At 49.1% G+C, this 25,343-nt stretch overlaps 1 protein-coding gene and 2 long non-coding RNA genes across 7 annotated transcripts in view; 1 reads left to right on the forward strand and 2 right to left on the reverse strand.

Annotated features, from left to right (window-relative positions):
* The window catches only part of LOC306656133, a 324,085-nt gene that overhangs the window by 103,930 nt on the left and 194,812 nt on the right, over window positions 1-25,343 (reverse strand). The window lies entirely within an intron of this gene.
* Window positions 529-18,949, reverse strand: LOC306656131. Of its 2 annotated transcripts, none has more exons than XR_013762420.1 (3): window positions 18,801-18,949; window positions 7,541-7,754; window positions 529-1,773 (listed from the first exon to the last, which is right to left on the reverse strand). It is a non-coding gene; the product is annotated as an uncharacterized lncRNA (long non-coding RNA). The 2 variants fall into 2 exon arrangements; XR_013762421.1 differs by lacking the exon at window positions 18,801-18,949 and adding an exon at window positions 13,232-13,414.
* The window catches only part of SEZ6 (seizure related 6 homolog), a 44,548-nt gene continuing 37,246 nt past the window's right edge, over window positions 18,042-25,343 (forward strand). For 2 of the 4 annotated variants that reach the window (XM_079130802.1, XM_079130803.1), the window contains exon 1: window positions 18,042-18,279. In XM_079130802.1, the coding sequence (XP_078986928.1) occupies window positions 18,225-18,279 (55 nt within the window). In that variant the 5' untranslated portion in view covers window positions 18,042-18,224. The remainder of the gene's footprint in view (window positions 18,280-25,343) is intronic. The other 2 variants (XM_079130800.1, XM_079130801.1) reach the window with 1 other exon arrangement.

Consider the following 25,343-nt stretch of genomic DNA (forward strand, 5'->3'; position numbering starts at 1 on the left):
TTAAAGTCTCTATTTTCTTTTATCCAGCAATTCCATTTCTTAAAACTGCCCCTAGGAAACACTGGACAAGAGTGTAAAGATGTACAAAAACGTCCATTCCAGCTTTGTTTATAACAGTAAGACTTGAAAGCATCTTAAAATCACAATAATAAAGGATTGGTTTTGTAGTAGTCTTCTGAAGTCATCATTCAAAATCAGATTCTAGAAAAATTTCAGGGGAACTGGATATGGTGGCACACAATTATAATCCCAGCAATTTGGGAGACTGAGGTAGGAGGATTCCAAGTTCAAGACCACCTTCAACAACTCAGTGAGACCGTCTCAAAATAAAAAAGACTGAGGATGTAGCTCAGGGGTAAAGCACTCCTGGGTTCAATCCCTAGTACTACACCCCCACAAAGAGAGACAAAGAGGAATAGCAGAGGAAGTAATATATAAATATATTTTTATTCTAAAAGAATTTCAAATAATAAAGATAAGGCAAAGTTCCCTCCCCCAAACTTAACCCAATCCCATCACTCTCCCCAAGGTTCCCATTGCTATCCATTTATCATGTATTCTCTCTGATCTTTATTTTTGAAGAATCATATTTAATGTAAACAAGTAATAAAACCAGGTTATGAAGTTTGTAACTATAGATGCAGGTTTCTCCAGAAAGAGAAAAAGCTGGCTGATGAGACATCAAAATGTGAATAGTATTCAACTCTAAATAATAAATTGCATATAATATTGATTTTCTTCTGCAGAAATGATTATTTTTTTCTATATGAGCAGGAAAGTAAAACAATGATTTTTTTAAATATAGTGAAACATAAGCAACTGATACTATTGGCTGCCCCTGAGGCCTGGGAGAGACTGTTCACTGTGTATTATTTTATGCCTTTTGAATTTTGTACCTTGGGCATGTATTACCTGTTCCAAAAATGAATAAAACTTTAAAAAATTTAACATAACAGTAAAATAAAATAAAATGGTGGAGAAGACCTTTGAAGGACAGCAAGCCCTAAAATTCTGAGAATCTGTGAAATTCCTTAAGCTGTGGTTATGGTCTCCAATTTGGCTCAGGATTCACGCCTGGTCTCCTCCCGTTTCACCAGGCAAGGAATTAGGGCCTCTAACCTGGAAGAAATGAGGTAGGGTCTAAACTAAACCAGGCTGCTGGCCAGAAATAACTTTACAATAATTTAAGGCACAGCAACAGTAATGGTTCCATTGAGTCTGTTCTCACACTTTTTCAAAGTGCTTTTCATCTTCTTTTGGTTCTTCATATTTTCCTTGGGACTACCTGATGCTGTCAGTCTCCTGGGGAGGAAAGAATGGGACCCTAGACCTTGTCTAAAGGGCTGCTGTTTGAAGTCTACCCACAAGATCTGTGTTTTCCAGGGCTGGGTGTTGGTCTCAGACAATAATCCTCTCTCCTTTTCAGGGCCCATTCCATCCATCCACACCCAGTTCCAGCAGTCTGTCCTGAAGCCTCAGGTTCCGAACTTGTAAAAGAAGGTATCCAGCCCTGCCCCAGGGACTGGTGATGGGATGTGCACGACAGTTGACAGACTGTCCAGCAAGGGTGCTTCCCACTTGGAGCAGAGGGTCCCCAGGGCTAGAATGACTTGCAGGCATCTACTTGGGAAAGGATCTAGACAGCAAATGGGGGCTCTCAGGCCTGGTAAGAGCCGCTATTTATCAACTGATGACAGATATTTTCAATCAGCCATTTTGAGAAGATTAAATAAAACATGTGTTTGTTCATGAGGACGAGGCAGTCCATCCAGCCTAGAAAATGCTCCATAAAGCATTAATTCCCTCCCCTGGAAAGGCTCCCTCTGCCCCCACAGCCACCTCTTTTTTCTACAGCTCTGTATTGTAATCAGGTGCTTGTGTCACACACAGTCTCACCAGATCAAGTTTCTTGAGGGCACAATTTGTGTCCAAATCATTTGTATGTCACGTGGTGGGTCCTCAAAAATGATTTGCTAAAAGAAGAAATGAATGTTCTTGAGAGAGTCATGATCCTTGTAAATTCTCAGTAGGTTCCTGACCCAGAAGCTGCCAGAACTCACTCCAAATCCAACCCAGAGGAGGTGAGGACACATGTGGGTGGCAGAATGGTAGATTGAAAAGTGGACTGGACTGTGATGCTGGCCCTCAGAGACTTGACCTCTCTGGTCCCGGTTTTTTCTTCTATACCTGATCGTTAGAGCCAGACAGGGGATGAAAACTCAAATGCCTCTGGAGGGCAGAAAAATGATGAAGAGAGGGAACAAAGGACAAAGATTGTTGTAGTAAGAGAGCAGGCATGTCCCTCGAATGGCACTGCCCCTCAGTGTCAGCTGATCATCACCAATTGAGGGGGCAGGTGTCAAGTGTGTCAAGATTCTGATTTTCAAACCAGAAACTGGGGTTTTTGTGTGACACCTCCTGAACAGGTCGAACTCAAATCCATGGGGTATTTACAGCCTGGAGTCACACAATGTGTGGTCCTGGCATCAGGCTCCTGGCTCTTCAATCCTGCAAATCTGAAGACTTTTTTTTTGTTTGGTTCTGTTTTTATGGTACTGGGGATTTAACCCAGGGGTGCTCTACCACTGAGCCACATCCCCAGTCCTTTTTATTTTTTATTTTGAGACTAGGTCTTGCTAAGTTGCCCACACTGGCTTTGAGCTTACCATTTTCCTGCCTCCAGCCTCCCCAGCAGCTGGGATTACTGGCAGGCATCAAAACCTGGGCAGACTTATATTCTTAGAAATAACTGGGCTGGGATGTAGCTCAGTGGTAGAGCATTTGCCTGGCATATCAAGGCCCTGGGTTCAGTCCCCAGCACCCACTAATGAAAGATTTTTTTAAAAAGTAACCTTATGGGAAGGACTCAGGGTCTGGGCCTCATTCTGGCCCCCTAAACTGCAGTTTTATGAAAGTCCGTGTCCCCTACTGCCACCAACCATCACCCTATACACACCCATCAGTGGGAAGAAATGGGGGGGGGGGGACAGAAAGAGATCACCACCACTCGTCCTTGAGAGTGGGCCAGGGTGCCGCCCCTCACCTTCGCCATGGCCCTCAAAGTGCCTGCCCTGCCCACAGACCGAGGCCCAGGGTCACCCCCCCACCTTGCCTCTGCCCTGCGCAGGGCGCCACCGGTGAGACAGTCTCACCTAATAAATTCCTGTCAGAGAAGCTGTCAGGGCTTGGGAAATAAATAATGATATTTAACATTTTGTAATAACAACAATTAACCAGTAAATAATGTCCTTTAAACTGCAAACGCTGGAGTAAATTAATTCTTCTAATGAGCTGTCAGCACGGAAGAAAAAAAGTAGCCGTGTTCTTTGGTGCCACGCGGCTGCCGTGTGAGCAGCCGGAGACGCTCACCTCGGGCCCTGGGAGCTCATTACCCGCAAGCACGCGGCACGGGCTTCCCGGGGAATCTGCCGGGCCTCGCCTGCCCCACGTGGGCGCCCGGCCACCCGCCCCCAGCGCACCCCAGCCGGCCCGCCCCGCCCGCAGGCTCTCCGCACCGCGCACCCGCCAGGTGCCGATCGCAAGCCGGCTGTGCGCAGAATGCAGAATAGCATTTCAATTAGAGATGTCCCCCCCACCCGCGCACCGCCTCCTTTCTGGTCGCCTGGGCAGCTTTTGGCCTCGAGGTGGCTGAGGATAGGATCTGGGAGAGAGGAGGAGGAGAAGCCCAGTCAGTGTGGGTCCCTAGTCCTTGCTGCGTGACCTTGGAGAGGTCTCCTGCCCTCTCTGGGCGGGGATATCATAAATGGAAATGTGAAGCTAATCAAACCAGATGTGATTACTTCTGAGCTCTTGAGAATCCTGTGACCATAAAAAGACACCTAAGAGTAAGGCAGCTCTTTATGTACTGATTCGGAGTAATCTCCAAGATATATTGTCAGGTGACAAAAGCAAGGCACAGATGAGTGTGCAGGGAATGCTACATCTTGTGTATTAAAAATAGGACCAAGAGCATGTGTCCCTATGTGCTTGTCCACATCTAGACAGGGAACCGGTGATGCTGCTTGCCGCTGGGGAGGGAAGTGGGAGGGTGACTTCACTGAACAATCTGGAACCATGGGCAAGTACTACCTATTCAAAAAATAAATGTTACAAAAGACAAAGTCATGCACATAGAGGTCATCTTGTCTTTCAGTCACTTTCAGGAAGTGGAAGCCACAGAGGCCCAGCAGAACTGAGACCCCACCGAATACCTTTCCAGAGAGAGCACATACACTACCTGTCTAATATATTACCTAGCTAGGGCCAAGCTAATGAGTCAGGAAGTCCCTCCAGGTAGCTAATCCCATTCCTTCCTGCTTCAATTTGAGTTTCTGTCATATTTTTTTTATTTTGTGGGTGATAGATAATTTTCTGCACAACAGGGAATTGGGCACAGCCACCGGACAGAGGAGAGAAAGCTGAGCACAGTCCTGGACCTCTGAAGCCATATAAGCCTAGGTTTGAATCTACTGTCATTTGATAGCTGTGTGACATGTCCCTTTTTTTTTGGTGGGCAGTTTCCAGAGGTCCCTGCTTCCCTTAGGATATAAGGTGCTCTTCCTGAGGAAGAGGCAGGAATCTACCTCCCAGGAGAGCCAGCCCAGACCCAGTGCTCCCCAGGATGGACAGAAACCCCCTTCACCATCCAGGACCACCTGACTCCCCCAGATCCTCACCAACCCCAGTCGCAATGCACACCCTCATCCCAACCCCAGAGCAACCAAATAATGGATATGTGGCCTCCCTGTGACCAAGGGCAGCTTCAGCCAGTTACCACCTAAATTGTCCTGCTCTAAATCCAAAGCCGGCTGGAGGTGGCTGGAGGTGAGGGATTGTGTTGGAACCAGAAAATTCCCCAGGCCCCGGCTCTGCAGAAGCCTCTGAGGGGCTGTGGTTGAGCAAGGGAGCCAAGCAGATGGGCTCCCCAACCTCCATCGCCAGCTGACAGCTCCCTTGAACCATCTTGTATTTGTAGCTTTGCTTTTCTCACAGGTGCTTTCTCTTTAAAAAAATTTTCTCAGTGAAAAAAATTTTTTTTTTTTGTAAAGCCCTGACCTTGACTTTGGAACTGGGCATGAAAGCCATGGAGTTCCAGAAAGAGCAAGGGCAAGGGAGACATGAGGCGTTCCATTTGAATCCTCACAACCTGTGGTTTGGGGGATACTGTCCCCACCGTATGGACAGGACATGAGACATTCCAAGAGGTTAAGACACTTGCCCAGGATTATTCAACTAATAAATGGTTAGGCTGGAATTTGGACCCAGATCTGCTGACCCCCAAGCCAATGCACGGCTGCCTGTTCCAACCCCTTTCTTGATCATCTCTGTAGAGCAATGGTGCTGGAGGGGAGGTGCCAGGGGAAGGGGGAGGAGGTGCCCCCTCAAAACTCTCAACTCGGTATCTGAAGCATCAAGGTGAAAGGTCAAGGAATAATTGCAGATTTTGAGAGTTTGTGAGAAAGGCTTCCTTCCCTGGAAGACTGAAGGAAAAGCACTGGTTTCATTTATCCAGGCAGGTGGGAAATGAGATCTCAGATGTTACATTTAGCAGAGTGTAAGCCTAAATTTAAGCTTAGGCACTGGAGTCTCATAGACATGGGCTCCAATCCAGATTCTGACACTCACAAGCTTTGTGACTCAGGACAAATTACTCAACCCCTCTGAACTTTCATTTCCTCCCCTATGAAATGTGGTTAATTGTTACCTATTTCCTTGGGCTATTACTAGGGTTAAAGAGAAGACATGTTTAAAGTACTTTGCATACACCCTAGACATAAAGTACCCACTAAATGGTGAGGTTTTTGCTGCCCTTTTAAGCAAACCCAATCTTCAGGACCGAAGGGCAGTTGTCCTGGTAGCTGAGGCAGGCAACCTACCTCTGCAGCTCCCTGATTCGGGAAGCAGCCCAGAAGGGCCCCCAGGCTTGGTTTTTGCAAAGGGCAGCGGAAAATCAGAGCTGAAGCCAGCAAAACAAGGATCCCAGCCGCAGATCTGAGTCAGCTCCTTCTGGGTCTGGGGGTTCAAGAGTTTTCCTCCAAGTCACACTGTCCCTGGGTCACCCTGTCTTCCATGCTGCCTGGTTAGCCTGAGCCCTCGGAGCACCCTGGGCACTTGGGCATGAGCACCAGCTGGGGGAGAGGGGTGCTTCAGTGAGCACAGGAAGCTGGGTCTCAGCCATGCGGAAATTAAAACCAGCTTGCCCAGCGCTGAGTTACCATGTCGCCTGAAATCAGATTGATTTCTTGGGCTTGTTGTGACGGCAGTGTTGCAATTGATTCGTCTGGATGGTGGGGCGTTTATCTATTCGGAGCTGTCTGTCATTGATCTGAATAAGCTTCTAAAATAGCCCAAATACCTAGTGAGGGCGAGGTCACTACCGACCCCAGCTCAATATTAATTATAATAATGAACAGGCCTGAGGAGGGTCGGTTCATTGCCTGCCCTGCAGGGCTGGCCTCTGTGAGGTTTGGTGTTGAATATTCATTTTGAGTCAACCACATGCAAGAAGCTGGTGGTCACTTCTGCACTGAGAGAAGTTTGCATGGGCAGTGGTGCTGTTCTCTGCTTCCCTGGGACTGAGAAGTAGGAATCAGTGCTGCTGAAATAGGACTGGTCTAGGTTAGACTTCAAGAAGGACTTCCTCAAGTGGATGAACATAGAACATGTGATTCACTTACAAACTTGGGCAAGTTACTTCTCTTCTCTGAGTCAGATTCCTTTTTTGTGAAGTGGGAATTATAACACCTGCTTCCCAGAGCTGCTGCTCCTGGCCAAAAAAAATAGGACCGAACAAAACAAAACTAGAAGGCCCTGTAGGGCTATCTTTCAGTTCAGGGCAACAGCAGAAGAGTCCTATTTCCGGTAACAAAACACCTACCCTGCTCAGCCTTAGCACAAAGTGAGCATTCGGCCGAGGGATTATAATAATTATTGACTTAATGAATCTTTATTGAGCACCTGCTACAACCTGACCCATAGGAAAGACTACTAAACAAGCCACGGTCCCCCACCTGTGAGGAGAAGGAATCTGGAGTCAAAAGGCGAACACTGAGGCTCTCAGGAATAAAGCCGAGCTCGGTCTGAGCCCTGAGATAGCTTGGAGGTGGCTTCTGGAGGCAGACAGATGGATGTAGGGACCTCATGGAGTGGTTGCAGGTCTGAGGCAGAAGGTTCCATTAAACATCAGTCAAAAACAGCCCCTGCCGAGCACTGTTTTTGCCAGGAAGAAGAGCATCCTGCCCTCAACAAAGCCAGCAGAAATGGGGTCAGACTTGGGGTTTGAGTCTCCAAGACTTGAAGAATAAAGAACTGACTCCCATGTCCCTGAAGACACCAGCCAAAACTGCAGCAAAAAACATAAAGTTTAAATCAATATAAAGATTTCCTGAGCTGGGGCACACGACTGTAATCGCAGCTAGTCAGGATGCTGAGGCAGGAGGATTGCAAGTTCAAGGCCAGACTCAGCAACTTAGTGAAATTCTGTCTCAAAAAAAAAAAAAAAAAAGAGTTCTCTCATGTCATTCATTGGTAGAGGGCTTACCTAGCATGCATGAGGCCCTGGGTTCAATCCCAGCATCAATCAAACCATCAATCAATCCTGACTGAGGTTAGGACAGCAGTGAAGGAGACCACAGATGGAGAGACTGTCTGGGAGCCTGGTCTGTGGCCACTCTTGTGACATTCCCTCCTCTGTTCCTACAAAGTTCTCCTCTCTCCTCCAGCTGGTCCATTGGCAGAGACCTCCACGGCCAGCCCTGAGAGAAACATCAGAAGAAAGTTAATAGCGAAACGCTCTGGCGGATCTAATTGATTTTTTTCCTATTGGTTCCCTAATATAGGCAACACTGTTCCTGCCGCTTTTCTGGGCTGGAGATTATGTCATAAATAAAGAGATTTGCTCCCTATTTCCATGTGCTTATCTTTAATAAGTTAAGAACTCAACAAGCTTTAGGAGGACTTGAAATAAGCAAGGGATCCGGTGGTGGCTTCAGCTGTGGTGGCAGCCACAGCTTTATTTCAGCAAAAGGGGAGGCAGATGGTTGAGGCGGGTGGGAGAGAATTTGCATTCTTCAGGCTGCACTGGGCGCAAGCTCAGCTGGAAAGAGAAAGGCCAGTGGGAGAGCAGGAGGAGGAAATTTGTGGTGGCAGGTATGGAAAAATAGATGGACAAGGCCAAGGGAGGTGGGTTTACTATGGGAGTTAAGAGTGCAGGTTCTACAGCCAGGTAGCCAGAGTTCAAATCCCAACTCCAATACTGCTTACTATGTGACTTGGGCAAATTATTCAACCTCTCTGTTTTCTTATTTTAAAAACGGATAATAACAGTTAGGCACAATGACACAAGCCTGTAATCCCAGAGGCTTGGGAGACTGAGATAGGAGAATCGTGAGTTCAGAGCCAGCCTCAGCAATAGCCAGGCACTAAGCAACTCAGTGAGACCCTGTCTCTAAATAAAATACAAAATAGGGCTGGGGATGTGGTTCAGTGGTCGAGTGCCCCTGAGTTCAATTCTCATACCAAAAAAAAGAAAAGAAAATGGATAATAACAATATTAACAATATCTACTTCATACATGATTATGAGGATCAACAATATGTCAAGTATTTAGAACCAAACCTGGCCCAGGATATGTGCAGAAGATATGTTAGCCAATATATTATTGGACATCCTCTAACACAGTTCACTTTGTTGCTGACATCTGCCATGGGTCAGGTCCTGGCCTGGGCTTCACTGATGAGTGAGACATAATTGACCCTGAGAGCAAGTGGCACGCAGTTCCTATAGCTGGTATGAATTGGATGGCACTGCTGGGTATCCGCACTGAGGGGATCCAGACAGGGATCAGTGACCATGGCTTGAGGCTCTCCCACTCTCAGTTCAGGACACTCGCAGATTAACTCACATTTCCTGAAAACCAACCATGGACAGAAACTGTGTGGCACCTAGACAAACAGCCCTCCTCAAGATTGGCACAAATGTCAGCCTTCCCCTGGGCATTGAAGTGGCTGTCATTTTGCAGAGTCTCATTTTGTTCTAAGCACCTAAAAATACAATACTATTACTACCTCCCATTTTACATTTAAAAAAAGTGAGGCACAGATCTGGGCACAGTGTCACATGATTGAAATCCCAGCAACTCAGGAGTCTGAGGCAAGAGGATTCCAAGTTCAAGGCCAGTATCAGCAACATTGCAAGACCGTCTTAAAATAAAAATAATTTTTTAAAAAAGGCTGGGAATGTAGCACAGTGATAGAGCACCCCTGGGTTCAATCCTCAGTATCACAAAAATAAATAAAGACTGAAATAAAAGAAAGGAAACTGAGGCACAGAGAGGTGGGGCAATTTGCCCAAAGGCTTTCAGCTCATAAGTATCGGAGGCAAGATTTGAACCCAGGCCCACTATCTTACCCTGTCTGCACACTGCCCTCCATTCCTCACTTGCTCTTACCCTCACTAGCATTAATGATGCAAGATAAGATGCAAAACCTAGGCTAATGGATGAGGAGGAGAAAAAATGAATACAAGCATTTGTTGAGCACCAACTGTGTGCCAGGTATCCCACTGAATACATTTGAGAGGAAAGTGGCACCATTTTCTAGTATAGGTCAAGAAGTGGAGGCTCTAAAACATGTCCACAGTTAGGCCTAAGGCTAGGATGATCTGAACTCAGACCTGACTTTGAAGCCCGGGCACTGTTCAGAAGGCCCCTCAGCCTCCTTTGCTCTTGCAAGCCACTAACAAGTCACTGAAGATGGACAGAGAAATGGAGTCCATATCCCTCCACAATTCTTGGTACCTTCCCTTCCCCCATAGGAGGTGTTTTCTCTCTCTGGTCTCCGTTTTGCACCCTCCCTTTCTGCTCCAGGCCATTGTCTGGACCTACAGATTCTGTGGCTTTAAGGACCAGTGACCTCACAATCAGTTGCTATAGAGACCATTGTGACATCACAAGCAGAGGACAAGGAGTTCAAGGAATGCATTGCTAGAATAGAGTGCCACTCGGGATTTCTGTCTTATTTTCCTGCCCACAAGAGGAATTGGCTCCTGAGGGATCGTGAGGGAGGCCTGACCAAGGGCTCCTGCCAGGTCACCTGGCTTCTTTGGGGACTGTGATGCCTCTGAAATCCAAAGAAAGGATCAGTGAAAAGGAAGAGCAGAAACACACCCCGCCTCATTGGGCTCTAAGAAGTGGGCTGCTTCAGCAGCAGGAGGGAACAGGATTAGATGCCAGGAGGTTCCTGTGGCATCTAAAGGGACGATGTACCCTTCCTTGCCTTGGAAAGTGATGATCATGGGAGCATTTGGCCTCAAAGGCTGGAGAGCCTTGTTTAAGTGTCTTGTAGAAACAGCTACGCTGTGTTATAGTGTGTTGAGCCTGTCTCTCTGCCTTCTCTCCAGGCACCAGCGCAGGTTCTGACATACAGAAGGTACTCAGTAAATGGTCCCTAATTCAGGAAAAAAACTGAGTAAGAGGCTGATGAATGAACTGGTAGGCTCTTGGGTGAAGGATGAGTGAAGAGATGAGCAGATGGATGGGTGGGTGGGAGCCTGTAGATCATGCTCCACCCCTCCATTTTGGAACTCTACGCCTGTCACCTCTCCGTCCTTCCCACCCCACGGTTCTTGTTCTCTGCCATCCAACCATACTTATGGGATGCACTTCCCTCCCCTTCCCTTCCCTCTTCAGTCAAATAACTTCTACTCATCTTTGGCTTTGTTCTCGATCACCACCTCCTCAGGGAAGCCCTCAGATCCCCGCTTTGGGCCTCCCTAGAGCCTCTCTTGCAAGAACCTGTGGCATGCAGTTTTGCATTGAGGAAAATGTTCTGTGTACTGAGTCCCAAATAGGCTGTGACCTCAGCACGTGCAGGGCCAGTGTTCTTTCACTCACCCAGCATTTAGCTGGGGATTCAAACTGGGCTCTTATTAAATATTTGTCAGATGAATAAATTAGTAAGTAACCAACCCTCCCTGCCTGTTCCAAGCAGCTCACCCTCCAGGTGCCACAGCAGGGAGAACATCTAGGCACAGGCCTCCTGCAGGCCAACCCCAGGCAGAAGCCAGAGGCCCAGGGAGCCTGCAATCCCTCCCCCACCTGTTCCTTCCTGTCCTTCTTTGATAGCACATCTTGGTTTCACCACTAACAAGCTATAAAATCACAGAGGTTCTTGAAGCCTCAGTTTCTTCTTCTGTTCAACAGGGACAATAACGATACTGTACGTATCTCATAGGATTGTAGTAAGGATGTTGTTGAATTTCCTGGCTTAATACCCGGCAACAGCAAATAATCAAGGGTGCTATGTTTTTTTTAAAGGTCAGAAAAAGTTCACTGAAATCAGGGACTGACTTTCTTAAAAATGGGAAATATAGCTGAGTGTGGTGGTGCACACCTATAATCCCAGTGGCTCTGGAGGCTGAGACAGGAGGTCAGGTTCAAAACTGGCCTTAGCAATTTGGCAAGGTCCCAAAAAACTTACTGAGATCCTCAAAATAAAAATAAATAAATAAATCAAAAGAGCTGGAGATGTGGCTCAGTGGTTAAGCACCTCTGGGTTCAATCCCTGGTACCAAAAAGAATGGGGGTTGGGAGGGCCAGGACATAGGGCTGGAGATATGTCTTGGTGGTAGAATTCTTCCCTAGCATGCACAAGGACCTAGGTTCAACCCTCAGCACGACAAAGAAATACAATAAGATGAGGAAGGTATACAATTATTGTGAATTTGTTTTAAATGCATGTGCAATCTTTTTATTTTTATTTATTCATTTATTTGTTTGCTGGTAATGTACTGGGAATTGAACCTGGGGTGCTCTACCACTGAATTACACCTCTAACCTTTTTTATTTTTTATTTTGAGACAGGTCTCACTAAGTTGCCCAGGCAGGCCTTGAACCTGCAATACTCCTGCTTCAACCTCATAAATTGCTGGAATTATAGGCACACGTACCACCTCACTGAGCTATAGCAATCTTTTAAAAAAGGAAATACTTAAGATCTTTCTGTAAAATGTGAATTAGCTATGAGTCCGTCCTTTATGTAATTGCAAGGCTTCATGTCCGGGTTTGCTAAAGGGGAAAACACAATTATCCTCTCACATTATTCAAAGCAACCCCCTAATCTTGTTTCAGACATTGTCTTTGGCTCAAAACTATGGCTGGATCCAGGGTGAGCACTGTCAGGGACACAGGTGTGAGGTCAATCTGTCTGGGATACTTGTTCATGTCTCCCCAATCCTGCCCTAGTCCACAGAGGTGAGTGGAGCTGGCCCTGGGATTCTATAGGATAGAGGGGTTCTTCCTGATGAAAGGTCACTAGTATTTTAGTTCCTGGTATCTCCTCCCTTCATGTCATATGCATAAATATTCTTGGTCTGTTGACCAAGATTCCAGGTTAGGTCAACTAAGCAAGAAACCAGTAGGGCACCCTAGCTGGTTTCATGTGGGAAAGAACTAAGATACTTTCAAGTGACCTTTCAGCTAGCTTGGTAAGCCCCACTTGCCCACTTCCAGCCCCAGCTCACTCTGGCCCCCTGATGCCCACCTGCCAGTGGCAGCCCACAGGATATACCCAGGGCCTCTTCCCTCTTTCTCAGATGCTCACACCACCTGGTGACTCACTCTCTCATCACATGGTCATCAGCCTGGTACCTGGTACCTGGCCCCAGAATGGCAATGTAAGCCCGATGCCTCTGGACAGATGTATTTTATGTAAGTTCAAGCACTAGGACTATTGAGTTCAGAGAATTTTATTTCTAGAGTCCTCTATATTTCTCTGGGATTATCACCTGTCTTTGTTCCCTCCATCTCCTGGTTATTATCTTTGGACCCTTTCCAAGCCAAGCTGCTTTGATTGCTTGGGGAGATGAAGGCTCCCAGCATCCTCCCATGGCATCTCTGGGTCTGGCAAGGGTACCCTTGGGGGACTCTTTCTTCTTCATTCAACATAACTCTGCAAGTGACCACAACTGCCCAGGCAGCCTTGGCTTTAGGATCCAGTTTCACTAAGAGACTCTCTAAGCATCAGGGAACATGGAGGGGATAGTGGAAGTGGAGGCCTCATGCCCCCCAAGTTGGGGAGGGCTATGCTCAGAGTAAGCCCCAGGGTACAGAAGGGAGGGAGAAGGCCAGCTGTTCTTTTTCCTGCACCGTGCCAACCTAGCCTGACACCAAATTAATAGCATTCAAATGAGATGCAAAGCATTATGCAAATATAGAGGCGAAGGCCACTCTTACCAGGGCCTTTGGGCTGTTGGAAGGCCAATGCCTTGAGCCCTATATGAAAGATCCCATGGGCTCCCTTCAACTTCAACCTTCGCCCCTTCAGCACCAGTTGATGGGAAGAATCCAATGAGACTGCAGGGGGCGAGGGGCTCCAATCTGTGCTCACTCTGTCTCTCCTCCTAAGCACTCAGGGCCTCTTCCAATCTGAAATAACTCAGAGGCAGCCATGAAGGAAACACAACCTCCCTGGATTCCAGTTCTCCACTCATCAGCAGGGTATGCAAAGTAGATGCAGGGTTTTTTGCATCTATTTAACTGTCCATTAAAATAGCCCCACACTTGTCACCTCTGCACAGGCCCAGGCTTCCAAATTGCCAACCCCTGCAGCCTGCAAGCACCATGTGGTTCCTGAGTCTGGTAATTGCTGTGGTGTTTGTTGAGCTGTATTTGCATTTGATTGTCATTTAACTTTCCATCTTTTGCCTTCAATCAAACCAGGGATTGGGCTTCTGCAATTGATTATTCGTTTTATTTTCAGCCCCTTGGTGGTTTTCAAAGAGTTTTCTTTATTAGTGCCACAAACTTGAACCCTGGGATTTCTCCCTCTACCTGGAAGGGGAAGGTCTCCCTCCCACCTATCCCAGAGCCCCTGCGTGAAAATAATCTAGCCAACATCGTAGATCTCAAATCCTATCCCTGGTTTGCCTGTTCCAGCACCTGCCTTATTTCTGCCCAGCCGGTGGCATTAAACATTTATGGAGCTGTGGAGGATCAAAGGCCTTGGCTGGGGGAGTGGGCAGGCTAGAGGCCTCAGTTTGGAGATAGAAAACTCACATCAAACCACTTTCTGCTGCTGTCTCCATCCACTCTGGGCTCTTGCTACAGCTGATCTGGTCCCTCCCCTGGAGCGGAAGCAAATGCCCAGAAGACAGAACTCCCCATTTCCCAGCGCAGGGTCCTCCTCCTGCCCCTAAATTCAAAGGGTTGACTTTGGGTAATCCAGGCAGCCAAGCCTGACATCCTTTACTATTCCAGATGCTTCAAGGTCTGGGAGACTACTCCAAGAAGTGGGTTGAGGTGAGCAGGTAGCTCTGTGCCCCTGCAGTCTCCGAAGTGAGGTGGCAGCCCCTGCCTCTATTTCCACGAAGCCCTCTAGTCACTTTGGCATCACAGAAGATCCAGCTCTGGTTTGGAAGCTGTCTTGGAGGAGAGTAATTCTCTTCCTCTTCTTGTTTTCTCCTCTTCTTGCTTAGAAAGCAGTGTCATTCTGACAGTGTCTTCAAAATAAGTCACCAATATGCCTGTGATCCTGCCACTGATGGGCTGTTCTGAAGTGGGGAAGCGAAGCTGGTTTTCCCAGTGATGCGGGCTAGATGTCTGACAGGTCTGGACAGGGGCTGTGAGGGTTACTGGAATTGGAAAGCCCCCTTTTCCCCTCTCTGACTCTCAATCCTCCTGTGACCAAAGTAGCCCAGATCCCCACCTTCTGAGTCGTCACTGAACTCCCCAGCTCTTACCATTTACTGTGGTGCTGGAAAACCCACCTTAATGATGCCAGACTTCATCTTTAAGATGAGGCAATTCCTTAAGTGTAGTCACCAAGCATGTCTTGCAGCACAAATGACTACAAAGTCTCTCACAGACTAGCCTCAGTCTACTTTGGCCCTTCCTCGTACTTCCTGCTCCACCCAAACCACCCTTCTCATTGACTTGTTTCCAACTCTCTGCCTCTGCATAAGCCACAACCCCCACTTTGTCCTCTCTCTTCCTCTGTGTTGGCTGAAATGTATAGCGTATTTGACTTGATTTCTCCCCTATGCATGTGAAACCTTCACTGCAGCAAATGTCCCCTTAACCAGGTGTGGAGGCACACACGTGTAATTCCAGCAACTTGGGAGGATGAGGTAGGAGTATTGCAGGTTCAAGACCAACTTCAGTAACTTAGGGGGACTGTCAGAAATTTAGTGAGACCCTGACTCAAAAATATTTAAAAAGAATTGGGGAACTATTAGTGGTAAATCTTCCCTGGGTTCAATCCCTAGTACCCAAAATATATATATACATATATTTTTTTTTAATCATCCCCTTCACCATTATTTCACAGCTTTCATGTGGCACGGATGAATTGCCTTGCTTGGGCTTTAGGCACCTCTCTTGTTCATGATTTATTCACAAATACTTATTGAGTATCTATTATGTGCTGGCTACTGGCCTAAGTTTGGGGTAGATGAGAGACTGACTTGATCCGTGCCTTCAGAGTCTACAACTAAGTACAGAAGACAGACAATTTAGCAAGGAATTACATGAGCAGGGGAAACCCAGGGTCCTCTGAGGGCAAGAGGCCAGATGGGGGACAGAGAGAGAATCAGAGAAATTAGATGAATGAGGAAAACCTTATAGCCCCCACACACATGCCACTTTCAAATATATGTATGAATTGAGTATACTATCATCCTGTAAGCCCTGGATACAGCTGACTATGCCTCCAGACATTTTATTGTACCAATTTGTGGGTGATGCTGAGTTCTCGGAAGAATGGGCCCCTTGAATAGCATGAGAGAGGGTGTTTGACAAAAACTCAGCTACTTCCCAGATTAGCCCAGACTCTGTCTCAACCTAACTGGGAACCCATTACATAGAAACTTGTTGACCATCTTCAGGCATTGGGGTGGCCCAGGTGCATTATTATTCCCACCATGCCATTCAAAACTATCCTCCGAGCTCAGAACATAGTGCTGTATTATGGGACTTGTAGCCTCCAGTGGACCCCCTCCTGGATGCCTAAGGTAGTAGGGAAAACAGTGTGGCAAGTTTCTGGATGGCTCTTCTTACCATTCTTTTTGTGGGTAGTACCCAACTCATCAAGGATCCCAGACTCCAGGAGAGTCAGGTGAGCCTGCCAACAGCTTCCAGGGGCTATGGATCATCCTGGCAAAAAGATCCAACTGTGAGTCATGGCTCACACCCTCTGCCCAAGCTGCTTAGTTTTAAGGGACCCAAGGATCTGGGAGGAGCTCAGGAATACCTTCACAAGGCTGGGATGTAGCTCAGTGGAAAAGTGTGTGCCACCTATAGACAAAGCTCTGGGTTCAATCCCGTTACAAAAAGGAAAAAGAATACCTTCACAGAGGAATCCCATGACGTCTGTCGGTATTGCCCTGATCATCCCCCAGTCACCGAATCTTCTACTGCTATGCTTGTTCCCCTCCTCTGTTGGAAACTCTCCTCTCTCCCCTCTGTGCCTTCTTTCCTGGCTTCCTCTTCTCACCTCTGATCCTTTCACCAATGCTTCCCCCTTCCCACTGTCCTATTACTGCTCTCTTTTTCCCTCAGCTTCTTAAAACAACTGTCCAAAAATCCTCTCCTAGCATCTCCCCTCAACTGATTCCACACGCCACCTGCCTGCTGCCTGGAATTCTTTACAGCAGTTGAGGAGGCTCCCCAGAGCTCATGAGAGGATCTAGAGAGAATCCTTCAAGCAGAGCTGGAAGATTGTGAGGATCGTTAAGGACCAAAGACTCTCTGAGGAATGAGATTTAAGGAGAGAAGTTTTGCCACCTGCTTCCAGGGCAAGGTCAGGAAGGGTTCTGGGCCAAGTTCCAGTAAAAAAAGAACTAAACACAAACCTGCCCTCCTCTCAGAGGCCACAGCAAGTCTAGTCTTCCCCTTTCTCTACAGGGAATAATAGCATCATTCACAGGATCATATCTTATTGTGTCCAATGATGTTCCTGATGTGAGCCCAAACATGAACCTCTGGGTCTAAACAGCAGCCTTACAGACAGCACAACTGGACTGGTTCCTTATGTCCTGTGAATCATTGGTGCTGCTCAACCCAAGCAGAGTCCTGGAAGTTTATTTTTCCGTGTAATGGAATGCCTTTTTAGCTACACCCTTGGGGGTTGAGTCTCCATCTGAAACAGTCCTAACAGGTTAGAGTGTAACTCAGTGACGGAGAGTTTGTCTACTCTGAGTGAGGCCCTTGGTTCAATCCCTAGCACTGCAGAATGACAACAAGAATAATAATAAGTAAATGAAACTGTAAAAAGTACTGCCCTAGACACCTTCTTCCCCCATCACATTTTCTCCAGGAAGTGGAGCAGGTATTGGCATGAATGATCTGTGCCACCTGACTGTCACTGTAGCTGCTCTGGTCCCACAGAGGGTGAAAAAGCAGGATCCTGGAGATCCAGGGCAGCATGAGGACCTAGGATACTACCTTCAGCTCCCCACAGCTCAGCCCAGGTTGCCTCCTGCCAAGTGAAGAATGTCTCCCCAGGACACAGTGCCACTGGCTTTTAACTATAATATCAGGATAATTAAGCTTTTCTGTGAGCACAGTTTGCTGCTGATGCAGCTGCCTGGAGCCCTGGCATTTATTGAGTGCAAAGTAATAATTTATTGTCCTTTGTATGCTCAAAAGCCATCTTCATTATCGGGCCAGGACGAAGCTGCCACAAGGGCACGCGGGCCTTAGCAGCTGCCTCACTCTTGGATGTCTTTCCTGGTCACCCTTGGTGCCCTCAGGTACCAGGATAAGATGGAGAGAGGTGGGGAGGGGGTTACTCTCTTAAGGACAATCATATTAGAAGCTACCACCTTGGTGGGGTGCTAATTGAGGGAGAAGGTGGCAGGCTTGGCTGGGCGTAGGCAGCACGGAAAGGCGTGGATCGTGTTCCCACATTAGTAGGGCAGTCCTTCCCCTGAGCGGGCGGTGGCGCGGGAGCCTGTGCTCGCGCCTGTGGGTCTTCTGCGCCTTTGCTTGAGACTTTACGGTAAACTATTCCTCCCGCGCCCCCGCCCCCAGCCCCGCGCGGCGATCCCCGGCGCCGACGCCAGGCGCTGGCCGTGGTGCTGATTCTGTCAGGCGCTGGCGGCGGCGGCGGCGGCGGCCCGGCTCCCTCTCCCCTGCCGGACCCAGCTCCGCCCGCCCCGCGCCCCGGTCTTGCAAAGCCCCTCACCCTCCCGCTGCGGCCCCGACCCGGGGCGCGGCCGCAACCGACACCATGCGCCCAGCAACCCTGCTGCTCCTGCCCTCGCTGCTGGAGCTTCTGGCTCACGGTAAGGGACCCCAGCGTCCTGTGGTAGAACCGGGGCGGGGGTGGAAGGGCGAACCGTCCCAGCGCCCAGCTCCGCGTGTCCGGTTGTCCAATCCAAGCAACGAATCCTGCCGGCTGAGCTGACCCCAGCGCTGGCCGAGCCGGGCGGGGCGCGGGCTCCACGGGCGGGAAGATGCCCAGGCTCCCGCCATTCGCGCCCGGCCGAGACCTCGCCTTTAATCATCTCCCCGGATCTAATGGGATTTCTCTGCTGCAATTCATCACGCCACCCCCTCCCCGCACTCACACGCTCACCCGCGCGCTACCTCGCTACACTACAGGCGTCTGGGGGCGCCGGGGCGCACGCGAGGGGGCCGCGGGGTGGTGAGTCGGGACAGTCCGGCCGGCGGCCCGCGGTCCCTCCTCCCCTGCTGCCCGCCAAACTTCGCTCGACTTTGCAGCCTGTTTCCAGGTCTCTAGCATCCTCACTGCAGAGGAACGCAGCCAGATGGCGGCGGGACATGGGGTTAGGACGTCGCTTACCTCCTTCTGCCTTGGCATTGCCTTGCCAGAGTCGAAACCTAGAGCAAAATTCTGGGGACAAACGCGGGGGCCCCGGGGTCCTCCATCCAGCTTCTTGCTCTGCACTGAACTGCAGCAGATGAAGTCCTGGGATAGTCTGTCCTCCCTGAAGTCCTTTTCTCGCCCGCGCACGCAAGCACACACGCGCGTACACACACACACACACACACACACACACACACACACACACACACACCGAACACGCCCAGAGCTCTGCCTCTCCCCGGGCCTGCCTTCCAGCCTGGCCCCCATACACCCCATGGCGGCAGAGTCATTGCGGGACAACCCATTCCCTACCTGAAGTCCCCAGCTCCAGGCGCAGTCAGGCACCCAGATTCGTGGTCTTGGGTCAAGGGAAGCTTGGCCTTGGAGTAGGGAACAAGAGAGTTTGGGAAAAAGGATAAGCGTTTTGGACTCTCGTCTAGACCTGCCGTCCGGGCTCAAACAAACTGTCTTCGAAGCTACAAATGCTCAGGTCCTTCTCCAGCTTCTAGCGGTCGGCTGATGGAGATCCGGGAAACCGCACTTGCCCCGGTCTTCCCTTGCCATATGGTTGTAGCTCCTGATAAGGAGTGGGAGAGGAAAGGGCAGTTTCTAACCTCCACTCAATCTTTCCAGACCATATCGGAGGTCAGGACAGCGGCTGAGGGTGAGGCTGAAATGGGTCCCTGGACAGCAGCTTTTTTCACTCCAGGGATTCAGGGGCGGGCACTGAAGTCCCTCTTTGAGCCTCTAGCGGTACTCGCTTGCTCCCCGGTGTCCTGGTCCAGCCACCTGGCTGCCTACACCAGGTCCTCTTGCAGCACGGGGAACTGGAAACCCTGTGTTCACATTGAGGCAGGGAAAGAGGAAGAATCCCGCAAGTTCCATTTCTGGGATGGGAATGGAAAAGGAGAAGCCTATAGATCTGGCCAGTAGTCCAAGGATGTCCCTGTGAATTCAGGACCTGTATGGAATCTAGCCATATCTTTGTTCTGGACAGCTCCCCTGGGGCACAGGACCTGTGTTTATCCTCTGGCATACAGTCTGAGGCAGTGTGTGTGTGTCAGTGTCAGTGTAATCAGGGCCTTGGGCCCCTGGAGTAGCAGCTCCCAGGGTGTCTGCACTTCAAGAGGTCTAAATATTGGGTGAGAACTCAGCAGTGAGTCCCTGTGAGGCCACTAGTGCATGGATGCAGCCTGTGCCAGAGAGGGCTGGAGTGAGATTGCAGGTTCTTAGGAAGAAGGCTGATGTGACTGGGAGTTACTGGAGCCCTGCTGGGGGCGTGGGGGTGGGTGTTGGGAGGAATTGCCCACTGTGGCCAGAAGTCTGTGTGCCCCGGCCAGTATCTCTTTCTGCCCCACTAATAGCTCCAGTGCCTGTGAGGTAGCCTGCTCAAGGGGCTTTCAGGGTAGGGATCTGACTTTGGGGGAAGATCTTTATTTTCACTCCTCAAGGGAAAGGAGGAAGCAGCCCAGTCAGTGTCAAGCTTGGCAGGTAAGGAGGCCTGGAAGACTGAGCCCCGCAAGCCAGAGGCCCCTCCCTTTTTAGTGGGGATGCAAGATCCCAGTCTCTGGTACTGATTCCTCTCATTGGAAGTGCACTTGGCCACCTCAGGATTTCCAGAGACTTCAGCAAAGGAGAGCTTCAGGGAGCGAAGGGATTGGGTTGCCTCCCTCCTGCAGTCTTGCGGCCCTCAGAGATCTGTTCACACTTGGGACTCAGGCTTCAGGATGCAGCCAGGCACAACCCAGAAGCCCCAGGAGTCCTGGGAGGCTGCCCAGAGACAGGGCGAGCACAGCCCTGCCTTGCAGGCACAGTCCCCTATTTCCTTCTGCAGCTTCAGGGATGTGATTGACCCAGGGTGAGAGGTGCACTGAGGACCGTGGGGTGTCCTTCCAAACCATGGCAGTGCTGGTGAGGTCTTGCCACAGTGGGGGAAGAATGCCATGCAGGAGGGGCTGTGCCTTCCCCGGGCCTGCTGTGTCAGTTTAATGATTTTTAATGAGCAATTACCTTTAGTCATTCTCCTAATTTCTGAATATCAATAAAGTTAATTAAACTCTGCATGTGTGAATGTGGCCTGGGGAGATTGTGAAGGTGGAAGCAGCTGAGACTGGGATGGGATTGGGTCTCCAGGGTTCTGTGGCTGTGCGACCTTGGACCTGCTGCTCCACCTCTCTGAGCTTGCTTGAGAATATGGTAGAAAGAGGGGGACAGAGGACAGCAAGTCTCATTTACTTGCTCTGCCAAGAACTGGGAGATGTAAGGGAAGTGAGATCTGAAGGAGGAAGGAGAGAAAGGGAAGAAGGACTTGGCTTCCAGGATCCCCGCTGCCTTAAGGGTTAACAAACTAGGGCTGCTTTAACCTAAAATGGTAATTGCTGCTTCCAAGCAGACTCCTCTGTTGATGGTTGGTGCTGGATTCTGACAGCATATTCCTGAAGCTGATATCAGACCCTACTCCCTAGTCCCTAGCCTGGTGCTTCAGGGTCAGGACGTACTACTGGGGACAAAGCCCCACAGGAGTCTGGATTCCACTCAGGGGCCCAGAAGTTGATATGGCTGGCAGGAGCCCCGCTGGGCTTCTGAGGATAAATGAGAGACTGACACCGGACAGGAGGGGGAAGTCTGAGTTGGCTTTTTGCCCCTCACCACCTAAGCACATCAAGCTTGGCTAGCTTTAGCGGCCATCCTGGCCTCCATAGCAGGGTGGCAGCTTAAAATGCCTTGGGGTGCTGTAGGGTACTAATGGGGAGCAAGGAGAAACACGGGCATGGTTTAATTAGTAACAGAGCTTTCATGCCCACCCCCACCGCCATGGCTTCCTGAATATGAAGGGCATGTCAGAAAGCCTGCTTCCTTAACCCCTCTCTCCATCCAATCTCAGTCCCTCCAGCCTCCTCCCTCCCTTCTTGTCCCTACCTTTCCAAGCCCCATCAAGCCCAACTGCCAGGCTGCGCTCAGCTCAGGAATCCTGCGCCCCCACCTGGGCAGAGCTGTCAGGGCTCAGTATTCCACCCTCCCTCACAAACAAGAAAAAGGGCACAGAAAAGGACTTGTCGGCAGGGGTAACACTGAAGTGAAGGAACCTCTCTCAGACCACACAGTTAAGAGCCCGTGTGGCAGGTTGCCCTTGGCCTCTCTAGGGCTGTACTCTTTGGAGCCTTCAATGTAAGGTTATACCAAGATCATGGTTCCAAGCCTGGGAGCACAAAGTCATGAAGATTTCTGAGTCCCCAGGTTACTAGCCTACTCTCAGGGATGGCGGGGATGGGGGCAGGTTCCATAAGAGGTGTCTGGGGGAGGCAACGCCGCCAGCCCTGGTCTGTAGCTGGGAGGTAGAAAGCAGTTTCTAGGAGGTCTCCAAGGCCAAGTCCAACAGGAAGCAACAATTCCAGGAAGATGACTAATCAAACCAGGCCAAGAAGTTTCAGCATCAATTCCCCAAACCAGCCAAGCTCTCAATAGTTCCTGGGTTCTTGCTGCTCCTTCCACCTGAAATTCTTTTCCTTTCCTGGACCAACCTGACTCACTCTGCATATGCTTCAAGTATTGGCTTAGCAGGCACTTCAGTAATTCTTTAGCATGTATTTATGGGGCATCTACCTTGTGGTTTCTCAGGGGAAGCTTACCTATCCTTCAGGCTGGGTCAGAGTACTATTCTATGTCTTCACTGTCCCTTGGCTTCCCCCATCAAGGTATCCATCTTGTTGGGTCATAAGTGTCTGGTTGCTTAATGCTCCTCCCCACAGCAAAACTGAGCTCAGGAAAGAGGACACCAAGTCTGTTTTGCTTACCCCATCCACCATGGTGCAGCTCCAGAATGCCTATTCTGGAGGTGCTTAGGGTCTGCTGCCTGATTAGAATGAAGAGGTGTGTCCATGGCAGCTGGGACCACGTCTTGAAGCCTAGTTTGTGTAGCAAGCACACTATTTTTACATAGATTGTATGTTAGAATTTTTTTTCTCTTTTCTAACAGTTGGCCAATTATCCCAACTGTAAATTATAGCCTTTACTTAGTTTTTTCCTTCTACAAATTAAGCTGTCATGCTGTCAGACTGAGGTGGGTTGGGGGTTGGATGCTGATGGCCATTCTTAATGGGGAATAGCCTTTCTCCAGTTATACCTTAGTGCCCCAACTGCTAGTGTCCTCAGTGGCACAGAGCCTAGCACAGGGGACACATTAAATACATGTTAAATTTTTTATGAGACTGGCACAGGTAAACACCTGCAGAAGTAAGCCCAAGGCCCAGCCTTCCTGACCCCCTCCCACAGAACCTCCCTACCACCCTACTGGCTGAGAGGAATGATTTTTAAGAACTTAAGGACTGAGGCAAGAGAGGGACAACCCCATGTTATCTGGCTACAGAGCTTCCTCATCTGATTCAGTTTCAGACATCCTCACATAGCTTGGAGGGACCAATATGAAATCTGGGGAGCAGCTCTGAGTTGACATGCCCTTAAATGAAGAGATGGAATCCAAAGAATTATCCAGGACCACAGCAATTCAGGTCCGAAAACCTTTCACAGCTTCTAAAAAGGCAGGGCCCTGAGTACATCCACCTGTCATTCATTCATTCATTTCACAAATATCTAGGTGTGAGCCTGGTCTAGAACCCCCAGGGGACCAGGTCTCACTAGTCAAGGCTTTCATGTGCCTTTTTAAAATGAACAATAAGAAATTAGTTATTCCCACTTTATAGATGGAGAAACTGAGTTCGGGAAAGATTAAGTCACTTACCCTGGGCTGCACAGCCAATAAGTAGTAAGGCTATTCCAGAGGGCAGGATCATTTGGGCAAAATCTGACTTCCAGCCAGCACTGTGTCCACTCCCCCAGCCCAGAGCAGAGCTTCTGACAGGCAGATAGGAACCCAGGAGAACATTACCATCCAAACAATAATAAAAGCAGCAACAACAATAGCAAACATTTATTAGGTACCAACTATATGCCAGGCTCTCTACCATGTGCTTTATATACATTGGCTCATTTAGTTCTCATATCATATCTATGAGATAGAAGCTATTACCTGTTTTTTATTGACTAAGTTAAACCTCATATTGTCAGAGAGACTCAAGACATAAACAGCCCCTAACCTTCTTCTAGTACATTTCTGGTCATGTCAGTAGCTTCTCTGCTGATGTCTGCTCTCCATTCTTAATGTAGGTTAGAGACATTTTATCTTGCTCCATCCTTAGTGGCAAAGGAATGAAACATCCTTTCCAATACTTGGAGGTCAGGCAAGAGCACAGGGCTGGGTGTAAGGTGAACTGAATTCCCTGAAGTCTCACCCAAAGGTCAGAGGCCTCTTGGTGACTCTTTGATTGTTTGGGGGTCCTGGTGAATGACAGCACCAGTCTCACTTGACCTGGCATCTTGAACTTTCCCACCCCCTCAGCCTCCACAGAGGCTCAGCACCCAGTTGAGAAGGCCCAAGGCTGCCCCAGCTTCCTTCCACCTGCCTACCTGCTGCCCAGCCGCCAGCCCTGGGAGGGGAGGATCGATGCTGCAGCCGCAAGCAGAGTGTTGTTGGCCATTGATTGTTAAGATTTCTCCGAGGGCTTGGGAGCAAACAAACCTGCCACTTCTTCAACAACAATCCAGGTCTCCGGGTCTCTGGCTGCAGAATCTGCAGCCTTGCTGGCAGGCAATCCAGCTTGAAGGGAGGGGGTGAAGTGGGAGGTCCCGGCTGGGCCCAGCAGGAACAAAGGGCTCTGCCAAGAGATGAGCAGGGACAAAGTGGGCACAGAAAGGGGGGCAATGGGGAGACACAGTGAAGATGAATCCTGTGCATGCCTTGTTTGGTCCAACCTCTATAGTTTTGATCAGTCATTTTTCCAAACCTGGAATGCCATCCTGCTTATTTTGGTTCTCCCATCTCCCCTTTTCCTGATCATGCAGCCCAGATGGCTTTCTCTGTCCTCTAAACAGTAAATACTATCCAGCAAAAATTTAGCCTATCAATCCTTCATCCACCCATCTATTCTCTATTCAACAATCCTTCTCTCTAGGCAGCACCTACCAGGTGCTTTGATAGGCAGGAATACAACATAGTCCCTAACCTTAATGAACTCAGTTTGGAAGGGTGCTACCTTCTTAATAAGCTCAGCTCTGACTTATTCCAGCTTTACAACTGGACTAGGGACTTTCTTACTTTAACTGACTGAGATACAGATGAAAAGTCAAACAGCACCTACATGATCCAACTACCTGGGCCTTTGGAAGGACAGGAGACTCCTAGCCAGGGACTGCTCTGGGCTTCAGTTTCTCATCTGTAGCAAGAAGTTTTCACAGTTTGGTTCTTGAGGACCCAGCAAACCTATGGGGTCCCTGAACCTGGCCATGATAGTGCCCTCCATCAGAACTCTTCCCATCTCTGCTATGTCTGAGTAACCCCCTAACTCAATAAGGTAGAGCTGATGCAGGATCCCTCCTGCCACCAAGCCAAATGTGCTGCAGAATCCAAGCAGTGGGTCTCTACCCACATTGTGCAGTCCCCAGGGGCTCAGCAGGAATCTTGAA

The sequence above is a fragment of the Sciurus vulgaris genome (genome assembly GCF_902686455.1).
Source record: "Sciurus vulgaris genome assembly, chromosome: 3".
In the NCBI taxonomy this organism is placed as follows: domain Eukaryota; kingdom Metazoa; phylum Chordata; class Mammalia; order Rodentia; family Sciuridae; genus Sciurus; species Sciurus vulgaris.